The sequence below is a fragment of the Acanthochromis polyacanthus genome, chromosome 19 (assembly GCF_021347895.1).
Source record: "Acanthochromis polyacanthus isolate Apoly-LR-REF ecotype Palm Island chromosome 19, KAUST_Apoly_ChrSc, whole genome shotgun sequence".
Lineage (NCBI taxonomy): Eukaryota > Metazoa > Chordata > Actinopteri > Pomacentridae > Acanthochromis > Acanthochromis polyacanthus.
This window is the reverse complement of record NC_067131.1, coordinates 16,866,332-16,887,344: the sequence shown is the minus strand read 5'-3', so window position 1 is coordinate 16,887,344 and position 21,013 is coordinate 16,866,332. Positions and strand designations below refer to the sequence as shown.

The 21,013-nt window shown below is 39.4% G+C and overlaps 1 protein-coding gene across 1 annotated transcript in view; it reads left to right on the top strand.

Annotated features, from left to right (window-relative positions):
- baiap2l1a (BAR/IMD domain containing adaptor protein 2 like 1a) overlaps nucleotides 1-21,013 on the top strand; it is a 39,768-nt gene that overhangs the window by 6,083 nt on the left and 12,672 nt on the right. The window contains exons 4-10 of the mRNA XM_022197621.2: nucleotides 9,978-10,039; nucleotides 11,771-11,842; nucleotides 12,052-12,186; nucleotides 17,746-17,898; nucleotides 17,989-18,132; nucleotides 18,662-18,785; nucleotides 20,036-20,249. Coding sequence (XP_022053313.1) covers nucleotides 9,978-10,039; nucleotides 11,771-11,842; nucleotides 12,052-12,186; nucleotides 17,746-17,898; nucleotides 17,989-18,132; nucleotides 18,662-18,785; nucleotides 20,036-20,249 — 904 coding nt within the window. The remainder of the gene's footprint in view (nucleotides 1-9,977; nucleotides 10,040-11,770; nucleotides 11,843-12,051; nucleotides 12,187-17,745; nucleotides 17,899-17,988; nucleotides 18,133-18,661; nucleotides 18,786-20,035; nucleotides 20,250-21,013) is intronic.

Sequence of the window (21,013 nt, the reverse complement as noted above, 5' to 3'; positions counted from 1 at the left end):
TACACCATTCTGAAAAGACATCCCTGCTGATAGTATATTATGGTGAGATGCAGGTGAAAATTTCCAAAAAATGCATTTTTTTCCCCTAGCGATTAAGCCCAGAATGCAAATTTGGCGTTTTTATCATATGAAATGATGGGAGGTCTGGATAGAATAGACTGTACTAAAAATGCCAAAGTATGGTTAATGTTAAAGATAAGAGCTTTAAAGTAAAGGTAGTAAAATTATCTTGAAAATAGCAGAGGGCTCATAGGGTTAAAGTTCCTCATGACTTCATTCAGACGTACACACCACAGAACCACAGTACACACATCACATTTAGCATTGGACCCACTATATATAGCAACATTCTACACCAGTATGTTGTAATCTTGTGCTATTAATGCTCACATTCAGACTTGTGTAGTGTTGAAAGTGATACCCAACTGTTCCACATCCAACCATCCAACAAGATTGTTGTCATGACTTTAATGGAAAAGTGAACATCGTGCCTGAAGCCAATACTTTCAGATGCAATTGAATTAGTAGAGAAGTCTTTTTTTTTTTTTTTACCCAAAAACCTTTCCCATATCACGTCACCAGAATGGCTTCACATAGAAATGCATCCGAAGTCTTAGATTCCAGGCTCTGTAGTCATTCCTTGACTGCCTGGAATAGACGACAGGACAGTGTGAATTCTCTCACCCGCTGCAGCGAGCAGAGCAGCAAACAGACTGAACAAACAGACAGACAGACAGAGGAGACCATCTTCCCACTGCTGATCCTCCTCATCCACCGGTTCCTCCATCTGTATGAAAGCGGGAGACTCTTGCAGGATTTATGGCTGTTTATCATGTCCTCCAGAGAATCTTTAATCATTCACTCCATCTCTGACACTTGATTTAGGCGGAGAAGTTGCACAATTCAGTATAATTTACTTTAAACTGCGGAACTGTCAAGAGTGACAGATCAGATATATCACTGCTCTGCTGCAGACACCTAAAGATTGTTTTCTCTGAAGTAATAGATTCTTTTCTTTCCCTCTCGCTGTGAATGGTGTGGTGTAAAAACACTTGCGTCACAGAGGCTGGCAGGTATTTGCAGAAAGCTACCTGAGGCTTTTACTTTGGCGCTGCTATTTTTCCACAACTACAGTTTGTCTACATTTCTCTTTGAGACTGTTGGACGTGAAAGTGTATTATTATCAAGGATAGACTTTTTTTAGTCAGCTGCCAGAAGGAAACCTGCCTGCACAAGAGTGAAAGCCTTTAACCTCCATCAGTGTTCCTCTGCTCTTTAATTTATTTTTATGGAAAAAGCAGCACTAAAGCACTTCTAGGTAGAATCTCAGAACAGATTTTCCCGAAAAGTATCAAAACTTTTGGGAAACTGTTCAAAGAGGGAAGCCTCTAGATTTCTGGTACCTTGAACCCTTCACTCACTTATTAAAATACCTCCAGAGTTGCCACTTTATCATCTCAGAACAAGATTGCCATATACAATCGCAAGGAGAGTTGCCTCTATAGAAACTTAAGATTGATAAACTTGACACAGCAAACAGGGAGAAAGAGGGTTTAAGTCTTCTACTTAGAAATGTCTCTGGTCATCAGAAGAAGTGTTACCAGTGAAAAAAGAGGACTAGGATTTAGTACAACTATGCATTGCTAGGGAGTACTTCTTTCTTTTAATACCAGACGTAAAATTACACAAAGAACATGCTGTACTTTAGTCAGGCTGCAAAAGATGTTGAATTGGAATAGAAACACTAATATGCATGTTCCAGATCTGTCCATGTCACACTGGATTTCTATATTAGAAGTGTTTAAAAACATTAAAGGAATAATCACCCTCACAGAATCAGAGTAACTCTGCTGGGAGAGACTTCTACCATAAATCTTATAATAACAAATTCAAATTTCTTAGAATTGATCTTGTCACAATGAAAATATGTATTGCTATGCAGGTAAAAATAAACCAGCTATGCTTGTTAGATAAGCAAATGAATTACAATCAGTCCCATCAGCTGTAAATATAATGGAGCGTAGGTATTTTGCATCTTCTCCTGATATCCATCCATCCATCCATCCATTCTCTATACACCGCTTTATCCTCACTAGGGTCGCGGGGGGCGCTGGAGCCTATCCCAGCTGACTCGGGCGAAGGCAGGGGACACCCTGGACAGGTCGCCAGTCTGTCGCAGGACTACATATACAGACGAACAATCACACTCACATTCACACCTACGGGCAATTTAGAGTAATCAATTAACCTCAGCATATTTTTGGACTGTGGGAGGAAGCCGGAGTACCCGGAGAAAACGGGAGAAAAGATCCCAGGCCAGGCCGGGATTTAAACTGGGGATCTTCTTGCTGCAAGGCGAAAGTGCTAACCACTACTCCACTGTGCAGCCCTTCTCCTGATATGTATATAACAATTCAAACAGATATTAAACGTAAAAATATTTTAGGTAAATCAATAAGTCGGCCTCTGTGGTGGCTGTAATCAATGAAGATTTGAATGCTCTGTTTGATTTTTTTTTTAAAAAGACAGGCAAAAAGAAATGCTAAATATGTGGTTCACATAAGTATTTCAGATTTCAAAATATTGATTCTTTTGATTATTAATTTATCGCTTTTGATTAAAACCATACTAATACAAAAAATTTAAGGTGTATATATACCACAAAAAACAGCTTTCATTGAAAAGTTTGTTAGCTTTCCAGCAATATATTTCATAAACTAGTTGCTAACTTAACACAAAAACACCGCTTGACTCCGCCCCACCATCTACTCAGCTACATGTGCTGCCGACAGTGCTGATAGTATTGAAAACAATGGAGTCAGAGGCATTCTCTGACACCATGTTTAAACTTCACCCAAACATCCTTTTCTGCATTTTGCTCTGTTAAAAATAAGATGTAAAAATATATATATATCTTTTTGGCACATATTAGACAACATATACACTGAAAAAAGCATGAATTCTTGTAATTACTTACTTTTTCTTCTGCCTATTGTAGTAAGGGTGGTTAGTGTTTATAGATTTGTATCATGTTGGGAGCTGAGGCACTGGTATGATGCCTTAAATGGTCAGAAAGGGTTGCATTTTAACAATACTCATCCTATAACATGAGGGAAAAACCTGGAGAGTTTAAAAAGATTTCAGAACAATGGAAACAGTGTCAACAACAAACAAATTCTTCTGTTTCTAAATATGCGTTTAATCCAACTGTCAGATTTGAGTGAGGCATGTTTGCTTTAGAATTGTTTTCCTTTGTGCCCTGCGATTCCAACTATTATAATACATAAGGACTGTCTTCTGCTCCCCCTGTGGAACTGACTTGGTTCACAGTGTTTTTTAAATGTTGGTGTTTTGTAATCGTTTTTTCTTTGACCGCAGTTTTTCTGTTAAATAGAATAAATAAACAGATTTCTTTAAAAAAAAAAACACCTCTGTAGTTCATAGGTAATTAACTTTATCAACTAGTTACATCAGTAAATTATAATAATTGCTGGCCTCTGTATGATTCATGAGATTTTATGCCATATAACTATTTTATTAGATATCTCCTTCCATCTGTAACCATTTAATACATGACTGCTGCTGCTGATTTCAAAGATATTGATTTAATATTTGAAATGTTAAAAAATGGAAATTTTAGTTTACACAAAGTTTATTAATTTGCAAAATGCACTTTAAGTCATATTAAGAACTCACTTGCAGTTACAATCTTGCAGCTGCTGTGGACAGCTCACGTAAGAAAGCTGCCTTTACACAACAGTCACAGTTAGGTTTCATCTTTTCATAGAAGCGATACAATATAATAAAATTGCTATATGCCATGTTTAAGTATATATGTTTAAATGCCATGTGGTTTTCACTGGGCAGACATTTATAAATTTCCTATGCATAAAGCAGAAATGACTAAACTCCACAGGGAGTTGGTGTTCCACTCTGAAAAGCAGCAGGTATTGAAGGACTGAAAATGTTACTGAAGAATGAATAGCATGAACCCCACCCCTTCCACCTTTTCTCTGCACTGTTTGTCAAGCCTCTGTCGAAATTGCTTTTTGAAATATTGAAGTACACTGTCAGCATGAGAAAAATGGTAATGTCTGCCAGACAGATTTTTTCCCCCTCCTGAGAATGAGGATTCAGAACGGAGAGACTGCTGAGTGTTTCCCGCCGATAGCTTTTGTAAGAGCTTTTGGCTATTGAAGACAGCCATTTCCTCCAAAGACCAGCTGACGTCATGGTTAATAAGACTTGGTGACATTTCAGGCTTCTGGTTTACAGCTATTTGACTGCATTGCTTTACTCTCGAGACACCACACACAGTACATGATGAGGGATTTATCTTTTTTAGCAGACAAGACAGCATCAGCAGAAGGGCCACAAAGCCATTACTGCCTTCCAAAAGTCAAAATGCAGCTTCTCTCGTTTTTCTCCCTGCTTTAAATTGGCAAAAGAACAACCACTTTGTAATGCAAACTCTGTCTCAGAAACACTCTGGTGGTCCATTTTGCTGTTGGTAGTTCACTTTCTTTAATGCCTCAGCGAGAATGATGGATGCGAAAGTCAGTTCACAATAATGAGAATATCTCCATCACAAATAATGCAGTTTGTGTTTGAGCCAGGTGATGTTTATCATGATGCACATTCTGATTTTTCCATTGCAGAAGCAGCAGATGTGATGGTAATTTCATTAATGATGACTCAGTTCTATTAAGGGTCCTAAAGCATCCTGCTGGTGAGCCAGCAGCCACACTGTTTGCGGTAGAAAAAGCCTGTTACATTTCCCTTTTCTTTATGGTCTCCTTGTGCCAATTGTATTTAAAGTTGTGTAAAGTTATTTTCTTAAAACTCAAGCATGCATTATTGTTGTATGTCTTCAAAGTCTCATTATAGTCATCTAAAATGATTATTTGACATGGCTGTATGACAGTGCATGATGTTAGCAGTGCTTAGGAAAATCAGAGCGATGAACTCCCTCCAAGCATTAACCTTTACAACAATTAACCTGGTAACCAGTTGTGGCTAACATTGGTAAACTCGTGACAGCATTTACTGGAAAACTAATTTCTTTGCTCCAGATCAGCCACAAGCTAGCTAAATTTTATCTTTGCAAGGGAGGCAGCATCTCCCATTTCATTAAAGCCAAGGTTTGACATTTAATACATTTGTTTTGTTTTGTTGTTGTTGAAGAGTTTAATGAGAAGTGTTACTCCTCTTCTATCTTTTCATGATCAAAGCTGTGACATTCAGAAGACAGTTTGCTTTTTTTTTTTTACAGGAGAGCTAGCCTAGCATTTAAGGTAAAAACGAAAAAAGAAGAAGAAAGTATATTAATTACTTGATAAAACACGTTACGTTGTATTTCTAATTTCAGAAACTTTTTCTTTTCACTCTCAGAGCCATGCTAGCTGTGTTCTTTCTTCCAGTATGCTAGGCTAAGCTAGCATAACATTGGCTTCATATTTGGCATACAGAAATACATGAAAATCGGATATCTTTCTAACTCTCGCTAGGAATGTGAGCAAGTAAGAATTTTCAGCTTTACTGTTCATGATAGAAGTTGTTGAGGATAATTAACTGAAACATGATGCCTAAACATATCTTTTAAAAGATTTTAGCCACTAAAATATGAGGTTCAGTTACACAGACACAAATTGTTTTCCAAAACCAAGCAGTGATTGTTGAAAACAAGTAAAACACAAGAGGCTGTTTTCATATCGACTTATTGTTCAGTGAGTTATGGCTGCTCTCTATAATGATCCTCAACTTGAGACCCTCTTTCTGCATCCACCATTAAACTAAAGGCCCTCCAGCAGACCATCAGTTTCCTCAGAGGGACCTCTATAGAGACCAGAGGCTCACTGATCACTCACTAAACCATGACACTCAAGCGTTTTGAACACTGTGGCACAAAAATACCAGCTGATTCTTTTAGTCCTCTGTTGTGCTCTCACAGCACCACAAGTCATTTATCAGATATTATAGAATTCAGCCAGTTTTCACTGGAAATGCCATCTATACGAACTTTTTAACTGAGTTGTTCACAGTTTCCTCATCTGAGGTGACAGCCGGTGCCTCATATATCAGCTTTTTAAAGCTCACTTCAGTTTGTTGTGTTGCGTGTATTGAGATTTATTGGTAATGTTTAGGCCTGCATTTAGTTTTATGTGCTGTAGTGTTAAATGATGTCATGTGCTGTGTTTGATGGCAGGTCATTGCTCTGTGTTATGGCTGCTTTCACAGCTATTGATCCGCTGCAGACATTCTGGATGACCGGGGACGCTTAAACCATTAAGCTACATTACATTAATACAAAGCCAATAAGGTTCACTTTTGCTCATCATTAGTGAAATAGATTAATGATTGGTACTCAATAGTGGCATATTTAATTGGTAATAATGACCGCAGTGTGCCACCCAAAGCACTCCAAGCACATACACTGCTAGTAGTGTTTGTGTGTGAACTGAATGTTTTCAGTATACATGTGATGGTTCCAGTATCTCACATATCAAATTTAGACTGCATGACTGCAGTTCAGGCAATGGTTGTTGACAAAAAAAAAATCCCAACTCGAGGTTCATTTATTATTTCTTCTGGAGCTTTTGATTATAGCCCGACTGATGCTGGAGTTTTGCGGCCCAAGCTAATATCGAGTATACTGATTATATATACATACTGGAACAGTTTGCTAGTATTATATTGAAATGGGAAAATTATGGGGTAGTTGTTAACTTTTCAGCAATGTATTTCACAAAGTAGGTGGCAGCTTAACAACACTGCTTGACTCCGCACTGCCATCTGCTCTGCTGCATGTGCTGCCAACAGTGCTGGTAGTATTGAAAACAATCTGAGGCACTCCCTGATAAACTATGTGATGACGCAACTTTCTAAAATTAACCTAAGCATGTGTTTCTGAATTATGTTCCACAAAGTTTTCATATAGGCACAAATCGGACAACATATACTGGCATGTATATTGATATATCTGTGATAGGCCAAATTTGGCCAATGTTATTGCTGGTAAATTACTAACGAAAACAATTTCTCAATTATCAAGTATATTTTTATTTTTAGGAGAATACAAACAGTGCTCACCTTAGGGTTATTTTAGAACTTTCATTAATATTATGATTTATGGAGCGGTTGTCAAAAATGTCTTAAGAGTTGTCATGGAGTTGTTTGGTTCATCAGCAACATTAAAAATCTTCAGACCAGATGACAGGATATTCTTTCCCCATTCTGGATGACAGAGGACTTACTAACATCTGAGTCCTTATTAAGCACAGTCTGTCATCAGGAAGTCCACAGGTACAGTGGATTAATCACAGTTACCACTCGATGTGTTAACAGCACAATGGATTTAGCATTAACAACGCTGACATCATGATGATAACATTAAGGGTGTAGCTTATCTATGGCAACCTCCAAACACAGTGTCTTTCCATCTGGGATGTGTACAAATTAAGAGATAATTCAATTCTGACTCACACAGGAGGTGGATGTGTTTTATCACAGACCCTATCAGCCTGCGTAGACAAGCCCAGTGATGTGTCTCAGTGATGAAACTGTGTTACAAGACGATAACTAGTAACGAGTCCAGGGCTAGTTCATACAAGAGATCATGTGTGCGCTTGCAGAATAGAGGGCACATTGTCAGTTAGGCAAAGCAGTGAAATAAAGAGGAACCATGCCAACAGGTCAGTCTCCTGTGTTTACCCTACCAGCGTCACCGCATATTGCTTTCTTATCTATCACCAAATAGGCAGGGTTTTTGTTGGCACACAGGACATTTCCATCTCATAAAAACTTCACCTGCTGAGAATGTGGACGCCACCTTGTAAAAGAGGCATTCGTAACAAAGCACACATAAGAATTAATGATCTCAACAGAGCCAGTTTTTAAATTTCCTACTTGGATATTACAACATTACACCAAGACAATTAATTTTTACTTTTTAATTTCCACATTAAATTGTTGGTATGATTTTTATCCAGTTTATCTTCACATCCACCAAGCTGTGTGCTCACACCAGCAAGCAGAGTGTGTTTGATGAAAATGTCAAAGTTAATTTTAACTAGTTGTAGGATGCAGTGTCTGTAATATACACTCTGGGATACATTTTAGGTGAGCTAGGTGGGTGTTGAATCAAGTGAAGGAGAGAATAGACAATGTGTTCCTAATTGTGAATCATAGGTCTATTGCATGAATCATGGATACTGTAGTTTTCCACAAGGATCTTTAATCAACCTTGTATCAGCCTGTGTAAGAAAAACACTGTTATTTGAAATAGTTTAGAGGAGATTAGATTATCTTGGTACTTCAAATCTTCAAAAGAGAGCAAATCACTAGCAAGAGACAGAGATAGGAGATAAGATAAAGTAAGAAAAAGCTGCCTTGTGCTGTTGTTGATCTTTAAAGGTGATGAACTTGAGTAGTAGTCCAGTAGATGTTAAAGAAAATGCAGAGTAGGGTTGTATTTTATACACCTGAACTCCTTCGTGAAGAAAAGTGCCAGTTCTTGACATTTTTTTACTACTTTGTAGGTCTTTCACAACTCCAGTCCGTGCTTGAGTTGTGCATGTGACAGGTTCATGCACCTCCACTATGACTTTCAGTGGCCTTTACCTTCCCTCAGGTACCTTTCACACCTTGCTCACCCCAAAGGTGAAACCCGCAGGTGTACAAAAGGCCTCTTTGAACCCCACCTCCCCCCCTCCTCTCCTCTCCTCTCCTCTCTCCCGGCCTTTCTCAGCCTCCCCCTCTTCCGCCCCCGTTGCAGTCTGTTGTTGAGGCTGTACAAACAGCTCAACATCCACTGCCACCCCCCACCCGGTCCTCCCCCTCCACCCTCCCACGTCAAAACACAAAGGCAGCATTTACCAGTACGTTCTGGTGACCTTCAGAGGGCAATGTTGTTGTAGCTGGACGGCGCCTGCTGGATCACAGGAGTGCAGCTCTGTATCAGCGGGTCATTACGTTTGTTTGCTCTGACTGGAGGAATGTCAGGTGTTGGGTCCTATGTGTGTGAGGTGTTTAGGTGCAGTGTGCTGACGCGGGCAATTTTTGAGTATTTTTCAGTCAAAGAAAACAAAGTAATGTACAGCTGTGCTTTCTTTGCTCTCCCCTGAAGGTGTTGAAATCCATGTGGGTCTTTCATTTTTGCTCTTTTCTTTCACACGGACACTGTCACATGTCCAGATATGCTTTCTAGTAAAAATAAAAAAAAATAAAAAAAAGCAACAGCCTGTATGTGCTTTTGCAGGTTTCACCAGAACTCCATGTCCTATAGTAAACCTTGAGTCTAGATTTCACCCCATTGTGACAGAGGTAGCACTATAAACTGCTTAGCTCTGACTGTCCACTTGTGTTTACAGTATTGACTCACTTCCATTGTTTCATGTCATATGCTGCTCTGCGTATACTGTAGCCTGTCTGTGAATGGAGACTGTTCTGTATCTGACCGCACAATACCAGAACGTTTCGTAGAGATTACTTATTGACAGCTGCTCAAATATTGAAAGGAGATAAGTCATCGGTAAAATATGGACTGTAAAGACGAATGCGAGGGTTGATGAAAAACTGGTTATACAAGAAGGCTAGCAGTTCTCTTACACAAAATATATCACATCTCCTTCTGAATCTGCATCTCGTTATGCAGAGCTTTTGTCGCTTTTGGGTCTGTGCTTGGCAATTTTGAAATGCTTTCTGTCCCCAACATCTCAGAAAGGAACAGTTGAATATTGTGGTAAATACAGTTATTGGGTTTCTTGCTCAGAGTTTGATGGGAATGTTGACACCACTCATGTATCTCTAGTGTGAAAGTCCTTACATCTTGCCACTCACCGACCATCTTAGAAATGCCGTTGGACAATTATGTAGGACCAAAGATAACTGTCTACCAGCAACTCAAAAAAACAGTAAAAGTACTATGTCATGTCAACAATTTCTCAAATGCTAAAAGTTGTTCCCTATGTCTTTTCTAGGTGTGGTTCTGATGGAGATTGCAGAAACCAACAGGAAGGTCCAAATTGAACTGGAAGAGAACGTGAGTCGCTTTAAAATCTGGTTCTACTGCTGGAAACTGCTCAGTAGCTCATGATATATACATTGATTCATTTATTTTTTGCGCATTGTGTGGTTGTTATAAACTTGAAGTTGTAAAATAAAAGCTTGTAGCATATGAAGATCTTTACTTCTGCCGTTCTTCAAGGCCCACACAACTAGTAAGAGTCTCGGCCAGTAGCAATGACAGCTTTGGGTGTCAATCACAGATGCAGACGATGTACTTGTCCTAAAGGGAAGTGGGATGAGCTGCAACTCACTGATTTTCAGAACAAAACTTCTTTTAGAACAGCTCAAGGAGTATTACAGTCATGGTGAAGAGAATCATCTTTGAGCTCAAAAACTAAGAGACACAATGTGGGGACATGTGAGACTTGATTCATTTGCTGAAAAGGGGCACAATAAGACCACCTACCTAGTATTGTGTAGGTCCCTAATGTGCCACAGCTCTGGCCATTGGGGTATGTTAAGGGTTTCCTGTGGTGTTTGGCACTGGGATGTAGGCAGCAGATCTTTTTGCGTTTTGGGTCGGAGCTTCTATGGATTGGCCAGGTTCTGGTGCATTACGTGGATGCTCAATCGGATTAGGATAGGTGGAGTTTGACAGCTGAGTCAACACCTTGGCTTCTTTGTTGTGTTTCTCAAGCTGTTCCTGAGCATTTTTTTGTGTAGCAACCTACCCTGCTGTGCCTTAGAGGGAACACTGACTTTACCCGTCAGCGGTTTTAATTTTGTGGCAGATCGGTGTATGCAACCAAGCATCTTTAAAGCGTTAAAATATCCAGGTGATCTGATTTGAGGGTCATGTGTGACAGGATCATGAAATCATGAGACATTGTTGCTTTTGATCATAGAATTTGTTGGCACAAAAAAAAAACACGAAATATCATCAGCGTTCTTCTTTACCTGGCTTTTGATTGGACATCCTGACTCCTAGCAGCTACATCCACATCATTATAGGTTGTTCACTTTGTCTGTGCTTCTTTCTTTCTGCTCCTGAATCAAAGGAATGAAAGCAATAAATTGGATGTGCTGTAAGAAAAAGTCTTTCCTGTGCTGCAATTATGCCATTAAAAAATTGCACATTGACAGTTCGCCCTCTGAGCCTCTTGGAGCGAACAATTGTCATTCCTAGTACTACTCTGTGGCCACAAACTGTCAGCTCATCTCCAGTTAATAGACAGAGATTGGCCATTTATCACGCTGTCCTCTCTGGAAATGTAACCTCTGCAACCTTTTCAGCTCATTCCTTTCATTTGAGAGAGTTTGAATTCACTGTAACAAAAGGTGAAGGAAAGTTTGACAAGAGTGGAGAAGCCACAGAATCACTCTTGCCTCTGCTGCCTCGGGGTGAAATGCTTCAGATGCCTGGTGACAACAAGTAAACTGAAGTCAAGTGTGACCAGTTTAAATATGGCAGCCGCTAGCACTTAGGTTCATGTAAGAAAAGTTGGGAAGAAATGTAGAATATCCATGCCAACTCTCCTGGCTGGGCTGCGCTTTATCAGCGAGCGGCAAAAGTTGTAAATCTTTAACCATAATGAGCTGATAAGCCGCCGCTGATGGGATCTCATCCTCTCTGAAACCCATTATCATACATTCCAACAGGTCACTCCACTGTTATGTGACTGAATTGTACATTGCGTTTAGAACAAATTGCATCCACGATGATGTATGTTGCAATGAATTTGAGGTGTGTGTTTTCTCCCTGCAGTTCAAGAGATTCCACCGAGAGATTATTGTGGAGCTGGAGAAGAAGACAGAGATGGATGTTAAATACATGAATGTAAGTGTCGTCATGTACGGCATGCTTCAATCTGCCATACACCTACCTCCTCCCTATACGTAGAAGGATTTTTGTATACATATTAAAAGGAAGTAAAGGGAGAAAACATAATGCCTACACAACTTCAGCATTTTTAATCTGTGGAGTGTTTGTGTGATAAAAGCGGCAATCTGCTCACCTTTCCTGTCTTTCCAAATGTCTGTCTGAAGGCCACTTTCAAGCGCTACCAGTCAGAGCACAAGCTGAAGCAGGACTCCCTGGAGCGCTCTCAGACAGACCTGAAGAAGCTCAGAAGGAAAAGCCAAGGAAAGCATTCATCGAAGTATGAGATCAAAGAGAACGAGGTGAGAGCTGAAACCAAACCCACTCCACCTTTTCTGTGCTTTCAAAACAGAGCATGCACTGATGTTTTCCGTGACTTTTCAAGCAAGACGCTTTCGAATGTGTACGCTCTGATGCCTCTGAAGAGAGTATGACAGGTTTGCAATTTGTGACATGGCGGAGAGATGGTTCTCAGGATACCAGTGTAAAGAAGACGCCTTATGGCACTGAAACTCCGGGTTTTGCTTTCCAGTCATGTGTTAATAATTAGCGATAGCAGACATTTGTGATAGGAGACACTTCTGATTTTAAATTTTGGAATAAAATGATCAAAAGGTGCTATCATGTCTAAAGCTGTTTGCAGATTGTGTGTCTTTGCAGTACAATATGACCTTTATACGACAGCTCAGTGTGTTCAGCAGCAGACCTTGTTTTCATTGAAGTCAAACACACCCAGATTTGAATAAACATAGGCACGCAAGCAGACACACACACTGTCACACACTCATAAGGTTGTTTTGGCTGCAGACAGTCAGATTAGCTTTTACTAAACAGGTTTCATTACTGGAAATCAAAAATGTCTCAGCTGATTGATGATATGTCCAAAGCTGGTAGAAAGCAGCTGGTTGTTGACTTAACATGCTGACTTGTCCTTGTGCACAACACTGGGTGGTTTTTGTTCTGCCACTCTCTCTTTCCTCTACCTTAGCTGTTAGCTTCTCCGGTGAGGACAAAAGAAAGAGATGCAAGGATGCAGGTGTTGAAGCTGTCCAATAAGAAATCTTTCATTCCATTCTTGAACAGTAGTGATTACTTATGACGTGCTGCACAGCTGTAAGACCTGTCAGGAATGTGCAGCATTTATACATCGTACCAGTTGATTGAAAGCTTCCACCTAAGATATACCTGTGTTTCTTTACGCGTAGCTTTTCCCAAAGCTTCCTGTCTCCTTCCTCCTCATCTCCTCGAGGTGCATTTACATAAATGGAAAGTCCTCCATGAGGGTAAATGGTTTCCGGGTCACAGGAGAAGAGAGGAGGCGAAAGTTAGAATAATGATACCATTTAAGCGTAGCAAGTAAGTTCTCCATTTAGAGACACACAGTTTAAAGTTGACATGTTGCATAAGTAATCTCCAGAATACAACATGTTTATATTCACCAAATGTTAAAATAATTCCTTCATTAAGTTTGTGTGAGATGTTCATAGTGCTTTTCTTATTCACAGTTCATGACTCGTGACTTGTAGCAATACCAATATCCAAAACAACAATTTTACAAAATGCTACATCTATTTGTAGTGGATGAAGAAAGACAAGTCAACTCCTATCTTAACCATAGACTGTATATAAAGTGGAGATAGCATCTGGCTCCAAAATTGAAGCCCACCCGGAAGTGTCAAAAACTTGCAATATCATGGGTTGGCTCCAAAAAGCTTTTGCTCCATAGACCCCAATTCATTTTTGGAAAAAATAAAATTTGATAGACTGATGTTCTTCAGCTCAGGATTTTTTTCCCGTTAGTTTTCATGGTCAAAATGAGAGATCAGGTGGCCGATCTTAAAATAAATCAATACTGAATTTTAAATAAATCGTTAAAGTTGGCGGAGCCAGGGGGCGTGGCTATACTTGATAGACAGCAACAGAAGCCTCTGCGGTAAAATGTGGGCAGGATAAGAGAGTCTTCAGCCAATCCTGCCCCTAGTTGCTCTCCGGTCCAGCCTGTTTGATGACGCTTTTTACGTCACTGGCTCCAAAAAATCCAAAACGGCGACCAGGAAGTAGCAAAATCCGGGCTTCATTTTCTCGGCGTTGAAACCAACGGGTGACGTCACGGTTAGTTCACGCCTGATCTTAACTCATCAGTAAGTAAAAAGTTTGGTTTGTCATTTTTCAATAAAAAAAACATCCTTGTTCAAACAATTGTTTATTTCAAAACACACCACAACCAAATCTCTACCATATTTAAAAATAGATGAATAAATATCTTGGCATCCATACCTTGACTAATTCCCCATGTTTCAAAAAAATGGAAAAGTTTTTTGAGAGTAACATAATTTCTTTCAGTATAGTCCCTAATTGAACTCTTATTTACAACCCTAAACGTTTGATGATTAATCCGGTGAAAAATGCTGTTTCTGAGCATCACATTTTAACTCACTGTCGGCTCATTTTTCACTGCAATAGGAAACCTTGAACTTTTATGGAAACAGCACAACTAAACGTAGAGAGAACTCCGAAATGTCTTCTGTGCAGCTTGACACAGTTATAATGCCATAAATCATAAAAGGCAATAAAAGAGAGTTCTTGTATGAACATTTACAACACTTTTCCAAGTGCCCACAGGTGTTATCAACACTGGATACTCACTCTACATATGATTAAAATCAAATCACTGTTATTGTCCTTGCACATTTTACAATAAAATTCAGTTTGATACTCTCGTATTAAAAAAAAAAAATACACATAAAAAGTAAAAACAAACAAGCCATAGCACCAACAAACACAGAGCATGTAATTTAAAATACATATTTTACTGATGGCATTTTTTTTTATTGTGTCTATGCTTCTGCTCCCTGCAGTTAAAACCCAGTTCAGCCAAGAAGTTTCTGATTTTTTTTTTGTCACATTAGTGTTGGTTACACCAGAGTCACTAATGCCTTCTGATTGTGTTTTAGTTTTTTTCTATTAGTGCAACATGCTTTTTAGATTTTTTTTCTGACTCTTTCGGTAAGATATGTAGAATGAAATATTGCTATAGTAGGCTTAGATTTGGTTTCGTTTCCTGACATTATGGCACAGATGAGTAATTCACTGACCATCAGGAAGTTCAAAATCCAACAATTCTTTCTGTTTTATGGTTTCTGCCTGTGATAAATGAAGTAGTTTTGGCAACTTTGTAAAGGATAACACGCCTTACAAGGCCGCTGGTGTGTTTTGGAGCTCGGCGGGTTAATCTGTGATTTTTTTTTAATCTGTGAATTGTGTGCTGTTTTACTTTTGATGGACTCTGAATGCATTGAAGTCTGTGGGAGTCAGATGTGAAGCGTATATTAACCTTCACTGTGCACTATTAGCATTCTTTTCATTGCAGTCAGGAAGCCTATGAGTGATTACTTTCATTTACTGTTTAACTATGTGCACTGAAAAGACCCTAAAGCAAGGCAGTTATGTAATTATGTTTTCTTCAAACTAAGAGTTTTTTTTAACCTTCACTCCCTGGGAAACAGACTTCTATGCTGATTGTAATCAGGTTTTATAATTACTCAAAGCTAGAATTTTTTAGCTGACTTAACTTCAAAATGCATTTTCTCTAATTTAATGGTAAAAGCTTCCACTTCAGTCCACTTTGTTTGATATTTGAGTATTCACTGTTGTAGTAATGCACATTTTCACAAAGAGCCAAAGGACATGCATAGCAGCTTTTTTACAAGCAGATGTGGATAAACAGCAATGCGGTCTCATAAAACTCACTGAAAACACAGCTGTGTCACTGCAGAGGGAACAAACGTGACTCTGAAGTTTTACTGGTCCGTGTTGACATCGCCTTGCTTGAGCAGTTTTGTTTTACGCTGTTCAGTGGCCCTCGGTTTATTGGTTGACGTGTTCGCTCCCAAATGTTGCACATTATTGGCTGTTTAAATCCTGCTGTCTGCTATCAATAAGCAGTCTTAACATCTCAAATAGGGATTTGCTTTGTAAATCAATTTGATGAGACTGCAGAGCCTGAGTAATAACTCCTGTCTGTCTCTTTTTTCTTTTCTTTTTTTTTGCTTTATTGACTGTTTTCATTGCCTCAGTTTGATGATGGATTGCGTGTCAGCCTGGCTTGTTTTGAGAGAATTACACAGAGCCTCTAATTGAACAGTCAAGAAGTGATTGCAGCTTGTGGAAGAGATGTTTAGACTTCTCTCTAGGAATCCTGTGTGTTTTTTCCTCTGCTGCTACGCTCAGGATCACATTTTTAAAGATGCGTACAATAAGTTGTCTTATCTGGTTGGAGGTTGATCCTATTTCTCAAGCTGAGCAGAAAGAAGGGGCCTCTTCATCCGCTGAGTTCTCATTATCTGATTAAAATGACACCAGTGCACTACGAGGCCAGCCGGGCAGCTTTCTAATAATCATGTTCAGGGCTTGAATAAGCTGCCAGCGATGAGTTCGGTCCTGTCTGTCTCCTCTTTCACCTCTTGCTGAGAGTCTGGGCAGTTGTTTGTGGTGAAAATGGAAAATGAAGAGATAGAGAGAGACAGACAGAGAGAATGAGACCAGACAATCGTGGAGGGTCTTTGACAGAGCCCTTAGAGACAGGCTGTTTTACTGTCACCATGACAACCTGGGGAAAACGGCAGTAGTGGGTGTAGAATAAAGGCATGGATGGAAGGTTGCTAAGTCATTTTAAAGAGTTTTTTTTTTTTCCTTTTGTCAGGTCCACTCATTCACCTTATACACTGATTTGGTCTCCTGCCAAGCCAGATTGATACAAGAGACCCAAATAAACTTGTCGCTGAGTACAGAGACTTTGATTACAAAGCTCTTTACGGACTTCATTTGTGAATCTCTTCCGAATACACAAACAGTAGGCTGCGGCCAAAAAGGTAGCGTTTAGTCAGAGGGTCAGAGTCAGGTCAGCGTCGAAGCAGAACAATCTGAGGTGCCTTAAACTACAAGATGAACATGTGGTCTAAGAAAATATGCCAGAAGTGTTTATGGACCTCAATCTTTGCCCTCAAAAACATGATTGAGGTTGTTCATGTTTTTGTGATTGTCACTGATAAGATCAGCACGTTTCCACAGGTCAGAGTCTCGTGCTGCATTCGATAAAAGGCGGAAGTCAGAACTTGAAATGACCTCATTTTTGGTCTTCCAAGCTCCAAACTCCAAGTTTCCTGTTGTCATCGACACACACGTAAACATCACCAGTTAATGTATTTATGAGAGACAGTGTCTGCAGCAGGCTGGACTTCAGATGATCAGTTATCAACTCAAATGAACTGAAAACAACGAACACATGAAGTGAAAAAAAAACCCCAAAAAACTATTAATAAAATAATAAAAAATACATTTTAAAATGTTAATGAAAATTAAACAGATACAGATAGTGGTAAAATTAAATTAAAAATGAAAAATTAATATAATAAATGATCAAAACAAAAGAAGAAAAACAAATATATGAGCAAAGAAAAGCAATCATTTTAAATATTTTATTTATTCTTTTCCAAAAATTCCTTTTTCTTTCTACAATCTTGTAGTTGCAAAATAGTATTTAACTATATTATTATTGTTGTTGTTGTTGTCACTATTATTATTACTAATAGTAGTAGTAGTAATAGTAACAATAAAAGACAGCAATGATATTTTTATTTTTTTATTCATTACATTTATTTAGGCCTGCTACACCTTGTAATAAACGTGATGAAGCAAATCACCTTGCTCTTTTCAGACTACAAAGCCATGTGGTGTACATTTGGTGCACTTCTTGTTTCCATATGGGAGATCTTCTAAATGCATAAAATGCAATGTATGACTCATGTTTTTCTCATTGTTATTAATCCCCTTCTGTGGCCTCCGTGTGATTCCATCTGCAGTACATGGAGACCATCTCGTCGCGTCAGATGGACATGCAGAAGTTCATTGCCGACGGCTGCAAAGAGGCCTTACTGGAAGAAAAGAGGCGCTTCTGTTTCTTGGCGGACAAACACTGCATGTTCTCCTATCAGATGAGCAACTTCCATGAGAAAGTAAGCAAAGACCGACATCCCGCACTGTCGGATCCCACTTTCCCATTAGGGGCTATTTAACACCAGCTCTGTCTAATTCGGCGTTTCCAGGCCAAAGAGATGCTGGCTGTGAAGATCCCCAGCTGGCAGGAAAAGTGCAGCGACATCACCAAGGTGCCGGACACGGTGGTGAGCATGATAGAAGGGTTGTCCTCCACCCCAGAACAGTCACCGCAGGTGGAGCACTACAGCAGGGTGAGTTAGTGTTATCTGATGTGAACTAACCAAACATTGTGTGCTCTCAAGGCATAAATCTCGAATGTTTTATTCGCTCACTGGCTATTCTTACTTTGTTATCTTACTGCGAGGTGCTTCAGATAAAAGCTGTGAATAAAGCTTTCCAAAACACTACACAACCCAAACTGGAAATGTGGAAAAAGTGGCCCTGTGGCGGCTTATCTTGTCTTGTTGCTGCTTGTACTTTATCTCGCTTGTGGTCTTGTATCAGATGGATGCCTTTGTGTGAAGTGCCAAGGGTTTGTACGCTGGCTGTCAGCCACAGGAAGTCCTGCATGTGCTGTTGTTGCTTCTCTGTGTTAAAGTCCACCGAGTGTTTTTGGCCACAGCTGTTTATTGCTGCGTAGGAGGAAAACAATAAGTTACAGTTAAGGCTGTTAAATACAATTGCATTGATTCAAAATCATTCCTGTTTGGATGCAAATATGGCCAGATTATACTGTCATATTAGTGAATCTTCTAATCATTTCCTTTGCCATCTCTTCAGAATAATGGAGCGCCTATGGTGCCTCCTCCAGCACCGCCACAAAAGGCTCACATCAGTCCACTCGCCAATATGTTCAACCCAGAGCCCAGATCTCCACTAACCTCCTCTTCAGACCACAACTCAGGTAATAATGGCTGCTTTTAAATACCTAAATAAACATACTTGTCTCCCACAACTGACTGAGAACTCTGTGTTTGCCATGATTCATCAAAACTCAGCAGATATCTCTTTTCAGAATTAAATTTTAGCAATCCCACACACAATTACCTAGGGGCGTCATGGCATTTAAAAATAAACTCTCACATCTGTTTTTCAGACAAGATAAGCAAAGTCTGTGTTTTACTTGAATTTACTGACATTTTACCTGGATATGATATGATAGACTGCCACAAAATGGCAATTAAATGTTCCTACTGCATCCTAATATGCACATTTTCCATCACAACATCCTTGAAGATTTCTCTCTTCTGATGGATTCGAGTTCACTCTCTCTGCAAACGGGTGTTCATGCTGGGTAGTGACAAAATGTTGCCCAAACTTTTATTTGTATTCACAAACACAGCCTCCATAATTCTCAGAATTAGAACAAAGTAAAACAAAATTGCAAAGAAAACAAAAAAAATCTGCAAAAAAGTTTTTTTTAAAAATTAATAAATACATTTAAATTAACATCTCAAATCACAGAGATACTGATTTGGGGCTGATCTTATCATAAGACCTCTGTGTTGCTGAAATGTGTCAGAATTTTTGCTTCACACATTATAGACATGATGGATACATACAAAATTTTAATCGCAGATGACCTCCACAATCTTTACAAATTATTAGAGATCTCCAGGCAGTACATTCCCATAAAATAGAGTTATAGAATATTTTTTTCAAGCCTTGTTGGTGTACACTCAGATTTCAATAATTTGGGAGCATTGTTGTCTCACTTATCGTGTTGGATTTTTTTTAAAGTTATTTTTGGGCCTTTGAGCCTTAAATATAGAGGACAATGGAGAAGATAGAGGGAAAGACATGCAGCAAATGGTAGGTCGATCTGGAGTCCATGACCGCTGCTTCGGGGACTATAGCACCTGTTTATGGGTCGCCTGCTCAACCTGTTGAGCTACAGGGATGCCCTTTGTGTTAGAATTTTACGGGAGAAAAGATGTAATAAATGACATTCTTGTGTGATCATATTTGCGACATTTCTGCAAAAGAGAACTGAAAAAAAGGAGAGCAGGATCGTCTTATTTACCTCTAGTCTACAAAGTAAACCAGTAAAGTTTCATAAATAGCAAACTGCTCTTCTTTCACAGATTTTGACAGCTAACTGACATGATTGTGATGATTCTAATCTCTGTTGTTTTGAATCTTTTCTGCCTCCAGACCAGGGCAGTCTCGGTGAAGGCAGTCTGTCCCGGTCCACATCCCAGTCGTCTGGTCTCAACATAGCCAGGAAGTCCAGGGTCAGGACCATTTTTCCTCACACAGCGGGCAACAACGACACACTGCTCAGCTTCGATGACGGCGACATCATCGCGCTGCTCATCCAGGAGGAGAAGGACGGCTGGCTGTATGGAGAGCTGGAGAAGACACGGCAGTGAGTCCTTGTATACTCAGTATTCATGTTGATGACCTTTTCTTACTGTCCACACATCCCAAACCCACCATGAACTGATCTTCCTTATAGGTGTAGCGCTGGCACATGTTAACATTACCTAATAATTTACTCAGTCTATTTTGAGTTGTGTGTAAACAACAGCACGGGGACAGCTTTGTCTGGAATCGTGTGTACTTTTCAAAGTCCATACCAAACCATGGCTCCCAAACAGCGAAACCCAAGTTTAAAGATCAGTTCATTTTACCGTGTATCACTCCGCCCAATCTCAACTAGATCCAACAGTGCAGGGTGTAATCTGCAGAATATATCTGTAATTATGAAATCAATAACCATGAATGAATTCACGTCAAACTAGTTCCACAGTAAGATAATCTTCACAACAAATCTTCTCAAAAACAAATCTAATCTTACATAAGTACTGTCTCTGTAGCAACAGCTGGGTGAATCTTCTCCTTCTGTGCCATAAACCTCCACTGTTGTCTCAAAACTACTCATACACATGAATGAGCTGCGTTGTTGTGGATTCAGTGATGTGTTCCTTTATTTCCATGAACACACTCACCATACGACATACACTCAAAAAGTCCACGTGAGTGAGTAATGGCTTCTTGTGCTGAGTAGAGCAGGATTTATTTATTTATTTATTTATTTTACAGTTTAGTTAGCGTAAATACCATGTGTCTTTAGTAGTGGTGGGACGCAGTTTAAAAAATAATTAGAGGCTTTGTAATTAATTGCGATTT